The 20,412-nt window shown below is 37.7% G+C and overlaps 1 protein-coding gene across 1 annotated transcript in view; it reads left to right on the top strand.

Annotated features, from left to right (window-relative positions):
• Positions 1-20,412, top strand: part of LOC125101538 (uncharacterized) — a 323,109-nt gene that overhangs the window by 144,993 nt on the left and 157,704 nt on the right. Inside the window, 1 exon segment of the mRNA XM_047731961.1 lies at positions 2,852-2,934. Within this exon segment, the coding sequence (XP_047587917.1) occupies positions 2,852-2,934 (83 nt within the window).

Below are 20,412 nucleotides of genomic sequence, written 5' to 3' on the forward strand. Positions count from 1 at the left end.
TCCAACCAAAGGGGGCTGGTTAAGTAAAAACAAATGATGTACTATCCGACTTTGAGGAATATTTAATAATGAAACAATATAAGTGTAAGAAAGGATGAGTACTGCATGTACAGTATGATCAGAATTTGATAAGCATTGTATTATGTATACATTTATACAATGTACAGTAGATGTTACATAAGGCATATAATTATAGGAAGTGTACATTAATAATTATCTAATGTGTATATATTTACTATATACATTTTTATAAGTTAGAAAATAGGTTTTGGAGCAGAGAACATTTTATGTAAGAACAAACACAATGTCTTTGAAAAGTCTTTGAGAAGACTATCTCTTTGGTCGGGACTTTATTACCTGGACACACACAGCATTACCACATTTTAACATAAAGCAATATAAATTCCATTACATCAGCAATTGTTCCTGCAGGCAGGATTTCTAACTTGGTTTCTCAAAGATGTCTAAGCACTCATCCCCAGAAGCTGTACACACCATGAGAGAGAGGATCTGGGTGCACGTAATCTAATCACATGAACCTTTAATGGATGGAACTTTCTCAGGCTGGTAAGCAGAAGAGAAGGCAGGAAGAAAAACTGGAAAGATTCAAAGCATCAGGATGCATCCCATGGTTGTTGGCTTAAAGGAGAGTGCAAGGAAAGCATGAGAAGGAAATGAATTCTGCCAACAATCAGCAAGCTTGGAAGAGGATTCCAAGACCCAGATGAGACCTGCAGCCTTGACTGATATGTTGACTTTGGTTGGGTAAGACTTGGAAGAAGTGGAACCAGCTGGGCCATGTTTGCCTAGACTTCTGACCTGCAAAATACTTAAATGAATATTAAATCGTTAAGTTGGTGGAAATGTGTTCCAGCAGCAATAAAAAAAAATGAATATATTATTCAACATTTAAAAAATATGTATAAGTAGAAATGGGGTATGGTTCTCACCTAAGATGCAAAGGAAGAGTTAAATGTATGGATGTGGAGGTCAGATAAAACTGGGCTTAAATTTCAGATTTTTAGCTATCTGATTTGTGCAAGTTCTTTGATCTCTCGAGTCTCAATTTCCAAGTCTGTCAAATGAGGTAATGCTGGCTCTTCTAACAGTTTGTTTTGTATGAGTGTATGTGTAGTAAACAATATAATACATATGAAGTTGAGCAAAAACACTAAAAATTCATTCTATTATTATTTCATATTTGTTATTCTACCTACCAGCTATGTGCTGTACATTTAAATTTTCACTCTTTTAAAAGAATGGTATATTTAAAATTTAACTTCATTTCCTTCCCTTCTCCTCTCTTTCTTATCTTGATTTTGGCCATATCAACCTCACTATGAATGAATTCTGTTTTAGAGCCAAGGAAGCTCTTTTAATAATTTATAGCACTTTCAATTCAATAGACTAAAGTGCCAGACTTCTCACACAAGGGGCAACTGACCTGTCAGACTCTACCTGAAGAAGGACATTTGTTGGTATTTGCTTTCAGTTTGGCACCATCAACCAGGAGCAGAGTCAGAAAATACAATGAAACCATCAAAATGCATGAGTCACATAGACCTTGACTGGGGTGAAGAGGCTGGCTGGGTCATCTTTAGGGAGAAAAAGTTTTCTAAAACATGTAGACATGGAGACCAGGTCCTAAAACTTTTACACTATGGAAATCTCATTAAAAAAATGTCCCCAGGTGCAATTCTTAAGGGCCAGGGGATGATAATATTTAATCCTTGGAGGGGGAGAAGAGGACAAGCAGCAAAACTTTGGCTGCTTATGGTTAAAAAAAAAAAAGATGTTGGGTCAACTTTATGAGATGGATTAATTGGTTGATTTATAATTTAAGAAACAGTATTGGGGCATCTAAGTGGCTCACTCATTTAAGCATCTGCCTTTGGCTCAGGTCATGTCCTGGGCCCAAGTTCAGCGTCAGGCTCTTTGCTCAGCCGGGCATCTGCTTCTCCTTCTCCCTCTGTCGCTCCCCCTGCTTGTGCTCTCTAGCTCTCTCTCACTCTCTCTATCTCTCAAATAATAATAATTTAAAAAAAAACAGTATTGTAAGTACAGTATTTCAGTCCCTGTTATACACTGCAGAAGAAGAAACAAAGATGAACAAGATACATTGCCTGAAATGAGGGTTTTTGGTTGTTGTTGTTTTTCGTTTTTTTAATTTTGTTTTATTTTGCAGAGAGTTTTTGGTCTAGACAGTGGTTTTCGACTGGGGATGTCTTGTCCCCCAGGGGACATTTGGTAATGCCTGGAGACATTTTTGGTTGTGAAAAATGTGGAGGGGGTGGAGAGGTGGAAGCTACTGCTGGCATCTAGTGGGTAGAGGCCAGAAATGCTGCTAAACATTTTACAAAACAGGGCAACCCCCATAACAAAGAATTATCCAGTCCCAAATATCAATAGTGCTGGGACTGTGAAACTGTGGTATAAAATAAATCACGCACGATATGCAAAAGATAGCTCAGGTGTTAAATACTGGGTACTGAGACAGAGAACAGAATTTTTTATACCTTGAGACTAAAATGGGTGCAGAGGAGTCTCTTTGAAAACTTGGAAAAATAGCTGATAATGGATGTGGGTAAGAAAGCAGATTAGACACAGCTGCTGCTTGTAAATTGCATCCCTGTGGTGTGGTCATTGGTAGAGTTCTACTTGAAGTTCATACATTGAGTGAATTAAAATTGTGGAGGATAGAACATCTTAGAGCTTCCTTCTTACAATTCTTTATTTAGCCCCATTTGTCAGGCTTTATATAAACTCTTAGATTACAGTAGTATAAACTTACATATCCTCTGAAGTGAAAATCAGTAATATATTTTTTTCCACCTTTTGTTTTTAACCCTAGGAAGCATTTCTAATAAAATTGGCCCCTGCCCTATGGACTGTGATCTCAATCTCTTAAAAGAAGACCATGAATTACACAAGAAGGTAAGATGAAAGCTGTAAATGTTGGCTTTGGAAAGACCATGAAAACAGTAGCCCCTGATTATTAACTATGATTTCTTAAAATATATTTACAGGTAGAAAGTAATTTGGTCTTCAAAGCAGGTTTTGAAGTGTGGGGCATGCCGAAGCAGCTGACGTTTGTGAAATCAGTAATGCCAATAAATTTTTATTACATCCGAATCAGACTTCTTTAAGCTATTGAAGACTTTAGTTAATTTAATCAGTCTACAAGACTCTTTCCAGCTTGGGGAGGGTGATTAGAAAATGTGCTGATTGTACTGTGTTTTATTTGGCATGATCATGGCTGCCATGAAGTCTGTCCAGAAACTGTCTTGATAAATTTATATAAATTACATAGCCTGGCTTTTCAAATCTCAGTTAAATTAATTTTACCAGCCTTACTGGACCCAGTTTTTAGATATTCAGCCTTTTGCAAAATCCATACCTATGTAGAGCAAGTGGCTTTGGGTTGTAAGTATTCAAAAATATTGGTTTGGCTAGAAGGTTGAAGTGAAAGAATTATCCTCCGATCCCTGCTTTTTCTCATCCAAATTACTTGAATCATTAATTTTCCACTTTCCTGACTAAATAGACATAGGTTTATAGAACTAACCTTTTTTGAAAAGATTTCTTAAGTTTATTTGAGAGAGAGAGAGAGAGAGACAGAGAGAGCAATAGCACGAGAAGGGGGGGCAGAGAGAGAAGTGGACTCCCTGATGAGCAGGGAGCCTATCATGGGGCTTAATCTCAGGACCCAGGACCATGACCTGAGCCAAAGGCAGACACTTAACCGACTGAGCCACCCAGGCACCCCTAGAATCAATATTTTTCCTTACACTCAAGACAGACTTTCAAGTCAGTCTTGTTCTCGTCTCTAAATAGCGGGCCACCATCTACTCAAATAAATGACTAAATTTTTAATGTCTGGATGACCACTACAGCATTCACAATTACTATGTTTCTATCACAGTTCATATTTTAAAAGGAAACTTAGGATTCAAAAGTTTAGTGAAATTTATAATGAGGACATTTGAGCTCAGTATTTACTGAGTGCTTGGATATGACTAGGTTCCGGGAAATGTTCTCAATCCTCTGCATTAAATAACCCATCTTGTTCTCACAGCCAACTAATGGGACAGACACTACCATTATCATCATTTTCCCTATTTTATAGGTGAGGCAAATAAGGCATGGGAGATGGAGTGAGTTAGCCAAGATAATGTCACTAATAAGTGCGTAGCTGGGTTTTGAATCCAGACTGTTTCTAGACTCCATATTTGTATTCATCATGAATTAATACTTCAAAATATTTGTGAATTATTTTCTCCTTTAAGCTTCGTATACATGGTGTTCTACTTTTTGGATTGCATACTTGAATTTAAGGGCTAGGATAAGGAAATGAACAACTTGCTAGGAAGGGGAAAAGCTCATGTCTTTTTTATACATATTACATATTAAGGACTATTATGTATTATGTACTTTTTTAAGATTTATTTATTTATATCAGAGAGAGGGAGAAGGCCTGAGCAGGGGTAGAGGCCAAGAGAGAGGGAGAAAATCTTCAAGCAGACTCCCACTGAACACGAGTCCCAGTGTGGGCCTCGATCTCACAACCCTGATATCATGACTTGAGCCAAAATTAAGGGTCAGAAGTTTAACTGACTGGGCCAGCCAGACACCCCATGTATTACGTACTTTTAGGTACACTCTTTGGGACACTGAAGAAAGGGTATGCAGACAAGACTCCCGGGGTATTGTGGATCTAATATTAGTCTTCTAAGTCCTTTTCTGACTTTTCATACTAATTGTTGAATTTAAATTTGGGGATTAGAAGAAAAGCTTAAATAGATAAGGGGAGAAAGAGTACAATCATCCAGAAAAGCTAATATTCTTCCCTATATTTTCTGGTTTTACATGTTCAATGAAGGAATTCATTTTCGCTTTATTTTTAATATTATATTTCAAAAATTGTGAGTCAGTTGCTTGGGATATTATGCTCTTCCCTGCGGGTCAGCCACTTTGGGACGGTGTCTTAACTGAATTGCTTCAGGAAGAAGTTTGTTCTTGTTGGGATTACGCCTTAGTGAAGCCATGCTGTGACAAGAAAGCCAGACACACACCCATCACCCAGAATCAAGTGACTGAGTGATGTGGACAAGGGCAGTTATACCACCTACCAAACCTCAATCTAAGACCCCCGACTCCAACTTAAGTGTTTTCCTTTTTCCCTCATCTTGGCAAGCTTACTGGAGACTAATCTGGGTCTTCCATTGATAAGAAAGAACTAACCTAGGCAATTTCCAGGGTGGCAGTGGGCAAATGAGGTTAACATTCAACTTCACAAGGGATGCATCAGCTTTCCAAATTATACAGGACCAGAGAACAATCGAAATTTGTGGTTCCAAAAGGCCAGCAATGCTAGCTCTCCTCCAGAGCACAGAAACAGAAGCCTGGGTAGGGGGTTGGTTCCTCAATGTATGTGAATTCTCTTTAGGTAAATTCTAGGCAACCAGGGATATCTTGTTTCTCCCTGGGCATTGCTAATGGAAAGCCTGTCTTGAAAAATTCTCTGGTACACGTATCATATACGAATTCAAGAAAGAGGAGAAAGGATTCTTGTTGGATGGCCTCAGGATTTAGACTGGTTAAATTTGGAGCTATGATTTTTTTTTTTTTTAGATGCTAATAACAGCATGGGTGGAATTGAACATGATGTCATGTTTGTTTGCTTTGATAATTCAGATGCACCTGGTGTTTGTTGTTGTTATCTCTGGCTTGTAGTTCTGTGATCTTATGAACTGCAAGCCTCTTAGCAGAGTGCCTCCACCCCAAACCCTCCGTCACTGCCTTCTTAAAAAAAAAAAAACTAAAAACGGTGCACCTCATGGGGCAGGCATTAAAGCGTCCACCACTGCTCCCTTCTGATCTTCCCAGGGCAGTTCAAACGCATTTGTAATCCTTGGGATTCAGTCTTTTATTCACCATTTCCTTTCTCTAAACCTCTCTCTTTTGATGAAACAATCCCCTGGCTCTTCATCTGGCCAGATGGGCAGATGAACAGTGTTTCTTGGAGCTGCGCACAAAGACCCTGTAAGGAGTTTGGGGAAAAAAACGATGCTGCTAAGTGGAGATTCGTTGTTCTAATGCTTTTCCAATGCACTGGTGCCACTGGCCTGTGAACTTCAAGCTCCCTTTCTTTGCCAAAAGACTTACCCTCTCATTGGTCCCATCTTAGACGCTCTTCTCCACTAGATGATTGGGCCATCAAAGGAATTCAGGGTAAAGGGCAAAACCTCTGAACAAGGAGATAGGGACCCTGGGCTTTGTTTCCTATCCTATAATGCAATTTAATGAGCTTATCATGTCATGAGTTGGACAACTTGAGATTTAATATATATCTTCCTATAATATTTTCTACTTAACTGCTTCATTGTAATGCTGTAATAAAAACAAAAGAAAGAATATGAAGTGTTCTGTTGATCACCTGGGCTATATAGTGCATTGTGCCAGATACTAGTTATATCCTTAATATTCTAAAGCATTTTAAATGTTCTTCACCTCATGCCCAGAAGAATTTTATAGTTATTATCTCCATAGATTCTTGTCTCCACAAGAATCTCCACAAGATCTATGTAGGACAAATACTATCTCTATTTTTCAGATTAAAAAGCTTAAACTCGGGGCACCTACGTGGCCCAGTGGTTGAGCCTCTGCCTTCGGCTCGGGTCATGGTCTCAGGGTCCTGGGATTGAGCCCCAAGTCGGGCTCTCTGCTCAGCCGGGAGCCTGCTTCCCTTCCTCTCTCTCTGCCTGCCTCTCTGCCTACTTGTGATCTCTTGTCTGTCAAATAAATAAATAAAATCTTAAAAAAAAAAAAAAGCTTAAACTCATGAACTTTAAATAATCTAAGTTTCCAAAGAAGTAGGTAGACTCGAATGTGTGTCTTCTGACCATCACTTGTCAACCCTTTTCACTACAATACTATGCATTTTAATTTTTCAAAATTCTTTAGAACACTCCTAGCTGTCGTTTTGTGTTGTGTTTGAAAGAATGCTTATTCATTGCTTTCTAAACAGTGTTGCATTTTTTTTTAAGATTTTATTTATTTATTTTACAGAGAGAGAGAGAGAGAGAGAGAGAGATCACAAGTAGGCAGAGAGGTAGGCAGAGAGAGAGGGAAAAGCAGGCTCCTTGCTGAGCAAAGAGCCTGATGCGGGGCTCGATTCCAGGACCCTGAGATCATGACCTGAGCCAAAGACAGAGGCTTAAGCCACTGAGCCACCCAGGTGCCCCAGTGTTGCATTTTTTAAAGATTTATTTATTTGAAAAAGAGAGAGAAAGAAAACACAAGCTGGGTAGAGGGGCAGAGGAAGAGGGAGAAGCAAATTTCACACTGAGCAGGGAACCAGTCTTGGGGTTTGATCCTAGAACCCTAAGATCATGAACTGAGCCAAAGGCAGACAGTTAGCCTACTGAGTGGCCCAGGTGCCTCATAAACATGGTTATATTTGAATGACAATTCCCACAAACCAAATTTTTAGTCCTTGAACTTGAAAATCATATTCTGAATTTTAGCAATTTATATTTCAACACTTGCTGTTGATTTCTGTGATAGATTAGGGTATGAGTAGCCGTACATAAAATATATAAAATGTGATGTTCCAGAACAAATTTTGCACCACCAATTCTTAAAGTATAGATATTCATCTTTCTAAATACATTGCTTTTGGAATAATTTCTTTTTAGTGATGATGTTCTTTGGCTTCAGGGTACAGACAGGATCTATTTTCTGTCTTTCTAATCTTGATGATATCTTAGTTAAAGCATTATTTCTCAGGTAGAGATTCAGGATATATCTGCTTTTGGCAGATTGTTTTGAATCCTCTCTGTGAGGAGACACACACCTGGTGCTTACTTGGTAACGTCCCTGCACATACTTACCTTCTTTTTGGATTTAAACCTCTTATTTTTGTTCCTTTGCGGGGCGGGGGGGGGGGGTCATTTCTTTAGACATAAACTAATTTTCATGACGTTCTGTCTTCTAAAACATTGATTTGAAAAAAATTTTTTAGCACATTAACATAGATAGTCTTTTTTTTTTTTAAAGATTTTATTTATTTATTTGACAGAGAGAGATCACAAGCAGGCAGAGAGGCAGGCAGAGAGAGAGGAGGAAGCAGGCTCCCCGCTGAGCAGAGAGCCCAATGCGGGGCTCGATCCCAGGACCCTGAGATCATGACCCGAGCTGAAGGCAGCGGCTTAACCCACTGAGCCACCCAGGCACCCCAACATAGATAGTCTTTAAAGGAAATCCAAAGGTTCAAAAAATACTTGTCATTTTTAGAATTCATGGGTGTTTTTCTTTGTGATTTAACAACCAGAGGTAAAGCTCACTGTTGTTATTGCAATCGAAGTACTTAATGAAATGACCTCTACTAGGTATTTCTTGGAATTTCAACTGTGAGGTTATCACCATGTTGGATAGATACAGAAAAATATATTATCACCCACTTCCACCGAATTTAGTTGAACAACCAAGATACATATTTACAGATTAACCAAATAGAAAGCAATTTAATGGATTCTATCATGAAAAACCTATACTTCACCAGACAGGAACTTTGGTGGGTACACCAAATCTATGCTTTGGTTCTTAGTGGTGCTTTCAGCTTTCTATCAAGAGAAAGTGAATAAAATGTCTAAGCAATTCATAATGACATTCCTTTAAATCTAAAATGTAAATAGTTACAAAACATCTTTTAAACAGTCTAATAAGGTATGCAAATCAAATATATTTAATTAGGACACTTCAAAACACTCATATTTTTTAAGTCTGTTGTCATTCTTTAACTTACTGAAGGAATGGAGTAATAAAAAATACTAACACTAAATAACCTTATTAAAAATACCATTATTGGGTACCTGGGTGGCTCATTTGGTTAAGTGACTGCCTTTGGCTCATGATCCTGGAGTCCTGGGATCAAGTCCCACATCGGGCTCCCTGCTTGGCAGGGAGTCAGCTTCTCCCACTGACCTCTCTCCTCTAATGCTCTCTCTCTCATTTTCTCTCTCTCTCAATTAAATAAATAAAATCTTAAAAACAAATACCATTATTGACACAAAAGTTACAGAGGCTAAGAAAGATAAAGAAGACCACGATTATTTATTTATTTGTTTGTTTGTTTATTTATTTATTTTAGAGGGATTGGTTTCTCCTTTTAAAAAAATTATTGAGGGGGGGAGGAGTCAAAATGGCGGAGAAGTAGCAGGCTGAGACTACTTCAGGTAGCGGGAGATCAGCTAGATAGCTTATCTAAAGACTGCAAACACCTACAAATCCAACGGGAGATCGAAGGGAAGAAGAACAGCAATTCTAGAAACAGAAAATTAGCCACTTTCTGAAAGGTAGGACTGGCGGAGAAGTGAATCCAAAGCGACGGGAAGATAGACCGTGGGGGGAGGGGCTGGCTCCTGGCAAGCAGCAGAGCAACGGAGCACAAAATCAGGACTTTTAAAAGTCTGTTCCACTGAGGGACATCGCTCCAGAGGCTTAACCAGGGTGAATCCCACGCAGGGTCAGTGTGGCCTCAGGTCCCGCAGGGTCACAGAAGGATTGGGGGTGTCTGAGTGTCGCAGAGCTTACAAGTATTAGAACGGGGAAGCCAGCTACAGAGACAGAGCCGAGGAGTGAGCCCTAAGCTTGGGGTTACCAGGCTCAGTCAGCTCAGAGCGTGGCCGGAGGCCAGGGAGACAGGAGTGATTGGGTGCTGTTCTCTGAGGGCGCACTGAGGAGTGGGGCCCCGGGCTCTCGGCTCCTCCAGGCCGACGACTGGGAGGCTGCCATCCTCATTCCCATCCTCTGGAACTCTACAGAAAGCAGAAAGCACTCAGGGAACAAAAGCTCCCGAAAGCAAACCTGAGCGGATTACTCAGCCTGGCCCCTGGTACGGGCGGTGCAACTCCTCCTGGGGCAAAGACACTTGAGAATCACTACAACAGGCCCCTCCACCAGAAGATCAACAAGAAACCCAGCCAGGACCAAGTTCACCTACCAAGGAGTGCAGTTTCATACCAAGGAGAGCATCGGAATTCCAAAGGAGGAGAAAGCAAAGCACGGAACTCATGCCTTTCTCCCCATGACTCTTTAGCCTTGCAGTGAATTTAATTATTTTTTCTTTTTCAATTTTTTTCTCTTCTTCTGCTAAATTTTCTTAACTTTTACCCTTTTCTTTTTAAACGTTTTTTAACTAGTTTATCTAATATATATATATATTTTTTTTTCCTTTTTATATTTTTTCTTTATTCGTTTTCTTCTTTTAATTGTTTCTTTTTTTTTTTCTTTCTGAACCTCTTTTTATACCCTTTCTCCCCCCTCACGATTTGGGATCTCTTCTGATTTGGCTAAAGCATATTTTCCTGAGGTTGTTGCCACCCTTTTAGTATTTTACTTGCTCCTTCATATAATCTTATCTGGAAAAAATGACAAGGCAGAAAAATTCAGCACAAAAAAAGAACAAGAGGCAGTACCAAAGGCTAGGGACCTAATCAATACAGACATTGGTAATATGTCAGATATAGAGTTCAGAATGACGATTTTCAAGGTTCTAGCCGGGCTCGAAAAAGGCATGGAAGATATTAGAGAAACCGTCTCGGGAGATATAAAAGCCCTTTCTGGAGAAATAAAAGAACTAAAATCTAACCAAGTTGAAATAAAAAAAGCTATTAATGAGGTGCAATAAAAAATGGAGGCTCTCACTGCTAGGATAAATGAGGCAGAAGAAAGAATTAGCGATATAGAAGACCAAATGACAGAGAATAAAGAAGCTGAGCAAGAGAGGGACAAACAGCTACTGGACCATGAGGGGAGAATTCGAGAGATAAGTGACACCATAAGATGAAACAACATTAGAATAATTGATTTCCAGAAGAAGAGGAAACAGAGAGGGGAGCAGAAATTATATTGGAGAGAATTATTGGAGAGAATTTCCCCAATATGGCAAAGGGAACAAGCATCAAAATCCAGGAGGTTCAGAGAACCCCCCTCAAAATCAATAAGAATAGGTCCACACCCCGTCACCTAATAGTAAAATTTACAAGTCTTAGTGACAAAGAGAAACTGCTGAAAGCAGCCCGGGAAAAGAAGTCTATAACATACAATGGTAAAAATATTAGATTGGCAGCAGACTTATCCACACAGACCTGGCAGGCCAGAAAGAGCTGGCGTGATATATTCAGAGCACTAAACAAGAAAAACATGCAGCCAAGAATACTATATCCAGCTAGGCTATCACTGAAAATAGAAGGAGAGATTAAAAGCTTCCAGGACAAACAAAAACTGAAAGAATTTGCAAATACCAAACCAGCTCTACAGGAAATATTGAAAGGGGTCCTCTAAGCAAAGAGAGACCCTAAAAGTAGTAGATCAGAAAGGAACAGAAACAATATACAATAACAGTCACCTTTCAGGCAATACAATGGCACTAAATTCATATCTCTCAATACTTACCCTGAATGTTAATGGGCTAAATGCCCCAATCAAAAGACACAGGGTATCAGAATGGATAAAAAAACAAAACCCATCTATATGTTGCCTACAAGAAACTCATCTTACACCCGAAGACACCTCCAGGTTTAAAGTGAGGGGGTGGAAAAGAATTTACCATGCTAATGGACATCAGAAGAAAGCAGGAGTGGCAATCCTTATAGCAGATCAATTAGATTTTAAGCCAAAGACTATAATAAGAGATGAGGAAGGACACTATATCATACTCAAAGGAACTGTCCAACAAGAAGATCTAACAATTTTAAATATCTATGCCCCTAACGTGGGAGCAGCCAACTATATAAACCAATTAATAACAAAATCAAAGAAACACATCGACAAGAATACAATAATAGTAGGGGATTTTAACACTCCCCTCACTGAAATGGACAGATCATCCAAGCAAAAGATCAACAAGGAAATCAAGGCCTTAAATGGCACACTGGACCAGATGGACATCACAGATCTATTCAGAACATTTCATCCCAAAGCAACAGAATACACATTCTTCTCTAGTGCACATGGAACATTCTCCAGAATAGATCACATTCTTGGTCCTAAATCAAGTCTCAACCAGTATCAAAAGATTGGGATCATTCCCTGCATATTTTCAGACCACAATGCTCTAAAGCTAGAACTCAATAACAAGAGGAAATTTGGAAAGAACGCAAATACATGGAGACTAAACAGCATCCTTCTAAAGAATGAATGGGTCAACCAGGAAATTAAAGAAGAATTGAAAAAATTCATGGAAACAAATGATAATGAAAACACAATGGTTCAAAATCTGTGGGACACAACAAAGGCAGTCCTGACAGGAAAATATATAGCGGTACAAGCCTTTCTCAAGAAACAAGAAAGGTCTCAGGTACACAACCTAACCCTACACCTAAAGGAGCTGAAGAAAGAACAAGAAAGAATCCCTAAACCCAGCAGGAGAAGAGAAATCATAAAGATCAGAGCAGAAATGAATGAAATAAGAACCAAAAAAAAAAAAAAATAGAACAAATCAACGAAACTAGGAGCTGGTTCTTTGAAAGAATTAATAAAATTGATAAACCCCTGGCCAGACTTATCAAAAAGAAAAGAGAAAGGACCCAAATAAATAAAATCAGGAATGAAAGAGGAGAGATCACAACGAACACCAAAGAAATACAGACAATTATAAGAACATACTATGAGCAACTCTACGCCAACAAATTTGACAATCTGGAAGAAATGGATGCATTCCTAGAGACATATAAACTACCACAACTGAACCAGGAAGAAATAGAAAGCCTGAACAGACCCATAACCAGTAGGGAGATTGAAACAGTCATCAAATATCTCCAAACAAACAAAAGCCCAGGGCCAGACGGCTTCCCGGGGGAATTCTACCAAACATTTAAAGAAGAACCAATTTCTATTCTCCTGAAACTGTTCCAAAAAATAGAAATAGAAGGAAAACTTCCAAACTCATTTTATGAGGCCAGCATCACCTTGATCCCAAAACCAGACAAGGATCCCATCAAAAAAGAGAACTACAGACCAATATCCTTGATGAACACAGATACAAAAATTCTCACCAAAATACTAGCCAGTAGGATTCAACAGTACATTAAAAGGATTATTCACCACGACCAAGTGGGATTTATTCCAGGGCTGCAAGGTTGGTTCAACATCCACAAATCAATCAATGTGATACAACACATTAATAAAAGAAAGAACAAGAACCATATGATACTCTCCATAGATGCTGAAAAAGCATTTGACAAAGTACAGCATCCCTTCCTGATCAAAACTCTTCAAAGTGTAGGGATAGACGGCACATACCTCAATATTGTCAAAGTCATCTATGAAAAACCCACCACAAATATCATTCTCAATGGAGAAAAACTGAAAGCTTTTCCGCTAAGGTCAGGAACACAGCAGGGATGTCCATTATCACCACTGCTATTCAACATAGTACTAGAAGTCCTAGCCTCAGCAATCAGACAACAAAAGGAAATTAAAGGCATCCAAATCGGCAAAGAAGAAGTCAAACTATCACTCTTCGCAGATGATATGATACTCTATGTGGAAAACCCAAAAGACTCCACCCCAAAAGTGCTAGAACTTGTACAGGAATTCAGTAAAGTGTCAGGATATAAAATCAATGCACAGAAATCAGTTGCACTTCTCTACGCCAACAACAAGACAGAAGAAAGAGAAATTAAAGAGTCCATCCCATTTACAATTGCACCCAAAACTATAAGATACCTAGGAATAAACCTAACCAAAGAGACTAAGAATCTATACACAGAAAACTATAAAGTACTCATGAAAGAAATCGAGGAGGACACAAAGAAATGGAAAAATGTTCCATGCTCCTGGATTGGAAGAATAAATATTGTGAAAATGTCTATGCTACCTAAAGCAATCTACACATTTAATGCAATTCCCATCAAAGTACCATCCATTTTTTTCAAAGAAATGGAACAAATAATCCTAAAATTTATATGGAACCAGAAAAGACCTCGAATAGCCAAAGGAATATTGAAAAAGAAAGCCAAAGTTGGTGGCATCACAATTCCGGACTTCAAGCTCTATTACAAAGCTGTCATTATCAAGACAGCATGGTACTGGCACAAAAACAGACGCATAGATCAATGGAACAGAATAGAGAGCCCAGAAATAGACCCTCAACTCTATGGTCAACTCATCTTCGACAAAGCAGGAAAGAATGTCCAATGGAACAAAGACAGCCTCTTCAATAAATGGTGTTGGGAAAATTGGACAGCCACATGCAGAAAAATGAAATTGGATCATTTCCTTACACCACACATGAAAATAGACTCAAAATGGATGAAGGACCTCAATGTGAGAAAGGAATCCATCAAAATCCTTGAGGAAAACACAGGCAGCAACCTCTTCGACCTCAGCCGCAGCAACATCTTCCTAGGAACATCCCCAAAGGCAAGGGAAGCAAGGGCAAAAATGAACTATTGGGATTTCATCAAGATCAAAACTTTTGCACAGCAAAGGAAACAGTTAACAAAACCAAAAGACAACTGACAGAATAGGAGAAGATATTTGCAAATGACATATCAGATAAAGGGCTAGTGTCCAAAATCTAAAAAGAACTTAGCAAACTCAACACCCAAAGAACAAATAATCCAATCAAGAAATGGGCCGAGGACATGAACAGACATTTCTGCAAAGAAGATATCCAGATGGCCAACAGACACATGAAAAAGTGCTCCATATCACTCGGCATCAGGGAAATACAAATCAAAACCACCATGAGATATCACCTCACACCAGTCAAAATGGCTAAAATTAACAAGTCAGGAAATGACAGATGCTGGCGAGGATGTGGAGAAAGGGGAACCCTCCTACACTGTTGGTGGGAATGCAAGCTGGTGCAACCACTCTGGAAAACAGCATGGAGGTTCCTCAAAATGTTGAAAATAGAACTACCCTATGACCCAGCAATTGCACTGCTGGGTATTTACCCTAAAGATACAAACGTAGTGTCTGAAGGGGCACGTGCACCTGAATGTTTATAGCAGCAATGTCTACAATAGCCAAACTATGGAAAGAACCTAGATGTCCATCAACAGACGAATGGATAAAGAAGATGTGGTATATATACACAATGGAATACTATGCAGCTATCAAAAGAAATGAAATCTTGCCATTTGCGACGATGTGGATGGAACTAGAGGGTATCATGCTTAGCGAAATAAGTCAATCGGAGAAAGACAACTATCATAGAATCTCCCTGATATGAGGGAGAGGAGATGCAACATGGGGGGTTAAGGGCGTAGGAGAAGAGTAAATGAAACAAGATGGGATTGGGAGGGAGAAAAACCATAACTGACTCTTAATCTCACAAAACAAACTGAGGGTTGATGGGGGGAGGGGGATTGAGAGAGGGGAGTGGGATTATGGACATTAGGGAGGGTATGTGCTATGGTGAGTGCTGTGAAGTGTGTAAACCTGGCGATTCACAGACCTGTACCCCTGGGGATAAAAATATATTATATGGTTATAAAAAATAAAATTAAAAAAAATAATAGTGAAAGCAAAAAAAAAATTATTGAGGTGTAATTGACATAGCATATTATAATTAGGTTCAGGTGACAACATAGTGTTTTGACATTTGCTATGGTCACCACAGCAAGTCTAGTCACCACTCACCATATGAAGTTGATACAACATTACTAATTATATTCCCCATGCTCTACATTAATCCCTACAACTTAGTTATTTTATAACTGAAAATTTATACTTTTTAATCCTTTTATCTATTTCAGTCACCACCACCCCCACACTGGCAACCTACCATCTGTTCTCTGTATCTATGAGTCTGGGTTTGGTTTTGTTTTTTTGTTTGCTTTTTCTCTTTCTTTCTTTCTTTCTTTCTTTCTTTCTTTCTTTCTTTTTTGCATTCAACCTGTAAGTGAAATCAATGCAGTATTTGTTTTTCTCTGTTTGATTTATTTCACTAAGCATAATACCATGAAGGTATTGTTGTTGCAAGTGGCAATGATTTCATTCTTTTTCGTGGCTGAGTAATATTCTGTTATATTTATATATATGTTATATATATGTGTAACTTCTTTATTCATTCATATATATATAGGTGAATATAATATATAATATATAATATATAAAATATTCTGTTATATTTATATATGATATATATAACTTCTTATTCATTCATATATATAATATATATGAATGTAACATATAATATATGAATGTAACATATAATATATTCATATATATATGAATATATTCATGAATATATATATTCATATATATAATAAATATGAATGTAACATATAATATATATATATAACATATAAAGTAACATAATATATATGAATGTAACATATTATATGTATATATAATATATAATATACTTCTTTATTCATTCATCTTCTTTATTCATTGATCCATCGACAGACACTTAAGTTGTTTCCATATCTTTGCTATTGTAAATAATGCTGCAATGAACATAGGGATGCAGATATCTTTTCAAATTTAGTGTTTTTGTTTTCTCCAGATACATATCCAGTAGATGAATTGTTAGATTATATGATAATTAATTAATTAATTAATTTATAGTGAGGTAGAGAGACAGAGAGCAAGAGGTTGGGCAGGGGCAGAAGGAGAGGGAGAGAGAGAGAGAGAGACTCTTAAGCAGTTTTCACACTCATTGTGGAGCCAGACACAGGGTTCTATCTCATAACCCTCTGATCATGACTTGAGCCAAACAGAAGAGTCAGACACTTAACTGACCAAGCCACCCCGTTCCCCAAATAACTCTATTTTTAATTTTTTGAAGAAGATTTTTTTGTATAGTGACTGCAGCAGTTTACATTCCCAATAGTGCATGAGGATTTACCTTTCTTCACATACTGCCAACACTTGTTTCTTGTTTTGTTTTGTTATTTTGAGAATTGTCATTCTGACAGGTATATGGTAAATCTTCTTGTGATGCATTTCCATGTTGATGAATGATTTTGAGCATGTCTTCATGTCTGTCGCCCATCTTTATATATCTCTTTGGAAAAATCTCTGTTCAGATCTGTTGCCCATCTTTTAATTGAATTTGTGCTGTTGTTATTGATTTATATAGATTCTTTTTATATTTTGGATTTAACCCTTTATCAGATATATAATTTACAAATATCTTCTTCCATTTAGTAGTTTGCTTTTTCATTTTGTTGTTTGTTTCCTTCTCTGTGCAGAAACATTTTTAGATTAAGGTGGTATCATTTATTTATTTTTTCTCTGTTTCCCTTGTTTTTGGAGTCAAATCCAAAAAAGAAAACAAAAATTGCTAAGAACACTGTCAAGGCACTTATCATCTATGTTTTTTCTAGGAGTTTTAAGGTTTTAGATCTCCCTTTCAAGTCTTTAATCTACTTTGAGTTAATTTTTGCATGATGTAGGAAAGTGGTCATGTTTCCATCTTCTGCATGTAGTTATTCAATAATTTCATTATAAAGAGATCATTCTGTCCTCATCATATATTCTTGTCTCCTTTGTTGTAATTTAACTGACTACATATGTGTGCATTTATATCTGGGTTGTTTTGTTCTATTGATCCAAATGTCTGTTGTTATGGCAATACCATATTGTTTTACTTACTAAATTTTGTAGTATAGTTACTACCAGTATACTTACTACTTTACTTACTAAAGTTTGTAGTATACTTTAAAATCAGGGAGCATGAGGGGCGCCTGGGTGGCTCAGTGGGTTAAGCCGCTGCCTTTGGCTCAGGTCATGATCTCGGAGTCCTGGTATCGAGTCCCGCATCGGGCTCTCTGCTCAGCAGGGAGCCTGCTTCCTCCTGTCTCTCTGCCTGCCTCTCTGCCTGCTTGTGATCTCTCTCTGTCAAATAAATAAATAAAATCTAAAAAAAAAAAAAATCAGGGAGCATGATAACTTTGGCTTTGCTCTTTCTTCTCAAAATTGCTATAGATGTCTGGGGTCCTTTGCAGTTATATGCAAATTTTAGAATTATTTGTTCTAGTTGTGTGAAAAATGTCATTAGAATTTTAACAGGGATTGCACTGAATCTATAAACTTTGGGTAGTATGGACATTTTAACAATATTTGTTCTTCCGATCTAGGAGCATGGAATATCTTTCCATTTATTTGTGTCATTTTTAATTTCTTTCATCAGTGTCTTATAGTTCATACTGTATCGTCAGTATATAGAAGTGTCTCTCTCTCTCTTTTGATGTGTCCAGACATTCTGTCTTTTGATTGGAGAAGTTAGTCCATTTACATTCAAAGTAATTATTGATAGGTATGTATTTGGTCCCATTTTGTTCATTATTTTCTGGCTGTTCTTGTAGTTCTTCTCTATTCCTTTCTTCTCTTTCTCACTTCCTTTATCATTTGATAACTTTCTGTAGTGTTAAGTTTAAATTCCTTTCTCATTTTCTTTTCTGTATTTATTGTAAGTTTTCACTTTGTTGTTATCAGGAGATTTACCTATTTCAGAGTAAGTATATAACCCTTTATTTTGTTGATAGCAACCTAAATTTAAACATACTCCCAAACTCTACATTTTTATTCACTCCCCCAACATTTTATGTTTTTGTTGTCACTTTTAATATAGTTCATACAATTTCTTAATCAATTATTGTAATTTTAGTTAACTTTACTACTTCTGTCTTTTAATCTTCTTAGTTTTAGGAGTGATTAATCTCCTATCTTTACCATATATTTACCTTTTCTAGTGATATTTTTACTTCCATATATTTTCTTGTTGTTAATTAGTGCCATTTCTTTTCAGCTTAAAGGAGTCCCTTTGACATTTCTGACAAGGTCAATTTAGTTGTGATAACGTACTTTAGCTTTTGCCTATCTGAAAAACTCTTCATCACTTCTTCAAAACTGAATGATAATCTTCTAGGTAGAGTATTCTTGGATGGAAGTTTTTTTCCCTTGAGCACTTTGAATAGTCATGCCCTCCTTTCTAGCTTTCAAAGTTTTTACTGAAAAAATATCCTGATAGTTTTATGGAGTTGCCCTTGTAAATATCAATTTCGTTTTCTCTTGCTGCTTTTAAGATTCTCTCTTTATCTTTAACTTTGGTATTTTAATTATAATGTGTCTTTGTGTGGTTCTCTTTGGGTCCATCTTATTTGGAAATTTTGGGATCCCTGGATCTGGGTGTTTGTTTCCTTCCCTCACTTAGGGCAGTTTTTAGTCATTATTTCTTTACATAAGTTTTCTTCCCCTTTCTTTCTCTCTTCCACTTCTGGGACCCCTATGTTGTGAATATTATTGTGTTTGATGTTGTCCAAGAGGTTCCTTAATTATACCGATTATTAAAAATTATGTCTTTCTTTTTGCTACTCCATCTGTGTGAATTCCATTGTTTCTTTTCGAGCTCCCTTACTCATTCTTCTAGTTCATCCAGTTTGCTGTTCAATCCCTTTAGTGTATTTTTCATTTCAGTTCAGCATTCTTTTTCTCTGTGAGTTTTGCTTGGTACTTTCCTGTTTCCTTTCATTGTTGAAGTTCTCACTGTGTTCATCCATTCTCCAGAGTTCAGTGAGCATCTTTATGACTATTACTTTATGACTATTACTTTTATATTTATGAATATTATTTTATGACTATTCTTTGTCAGATGGGTTACTTATGTCTGCGTCATTAAGGTCTTTTAGTGTGGTTTTTGTCTTGTTCTTTTGTTTAGAACACATTTCTCTGTTTCATTTTTTTTTGCTTGACTCTCTGTTTGTCCCTATGTATTGGTGAAATGCCTACCTCTCTCATTCTTGAAGGAATGGCCTTGTGTAGGTGATGATCCTTCTCACTCAACCTTGCCTAAGCTCTTAGTTATCTCCAGGATATGGTTACCTCCAATAAATTGCCTGATTTATTTTGATATGCCCCTACTGTTGAGGGTATGCGAGGACTTGTAAGTGAGATAATCTCATTTAGACTTCTTCTCGGGCTAATTGGAAGCCAGACCCTCAGGCAACAGCTTTTAAAGTATGTAAATATATATAGTACTGTGGAGCCACAGTCATAATCTCTGCTGGCCTCCAGACCAGGAGATATGGAGGTATTCCCTGGATAGCAGTTCCATAACATCAGGACCCCAGACAACTGTAGAACTCTCCTTTGGAGTTCTTATCAAGCTGTAGTGAGGCTAAGCTGGTGGGCAAGGGTGGTGTTCCATGTTTATTTTCCCTGAAGGTGCTTCCTTAGCCTCTATGTGTGGGAAACCTAAAGTTTATCTTCCAAGCTGAAACTCCAGGCTAAGCTTCCTTTTTCACAGGAAGACCTGGGTGGTGTTTCAGTCTGCTGTCTGTGTAATGCCCTGGTGATGGTGGCCTGGTAAGAATAAACAGTTGTTAAATTAATGGCTGTCATAATTGGATTTTGTTCTTAAGGTAATCAAATCAGTCAATTTCATATTAA

Source organism: Lutra lutra, chromosome 6, assembly GCF_902655055.1.
Source record: "Lutra lutra chromosome 6, mLutLut1.2, whole genome shotgun sequence".
Taxonomy (NCBI): domain Eukaryota; kingdom Metazoa; phylum Chordata; class Mammalia; order Carnivora; family Mustelidae; genus Lutra; species Lutra lutra.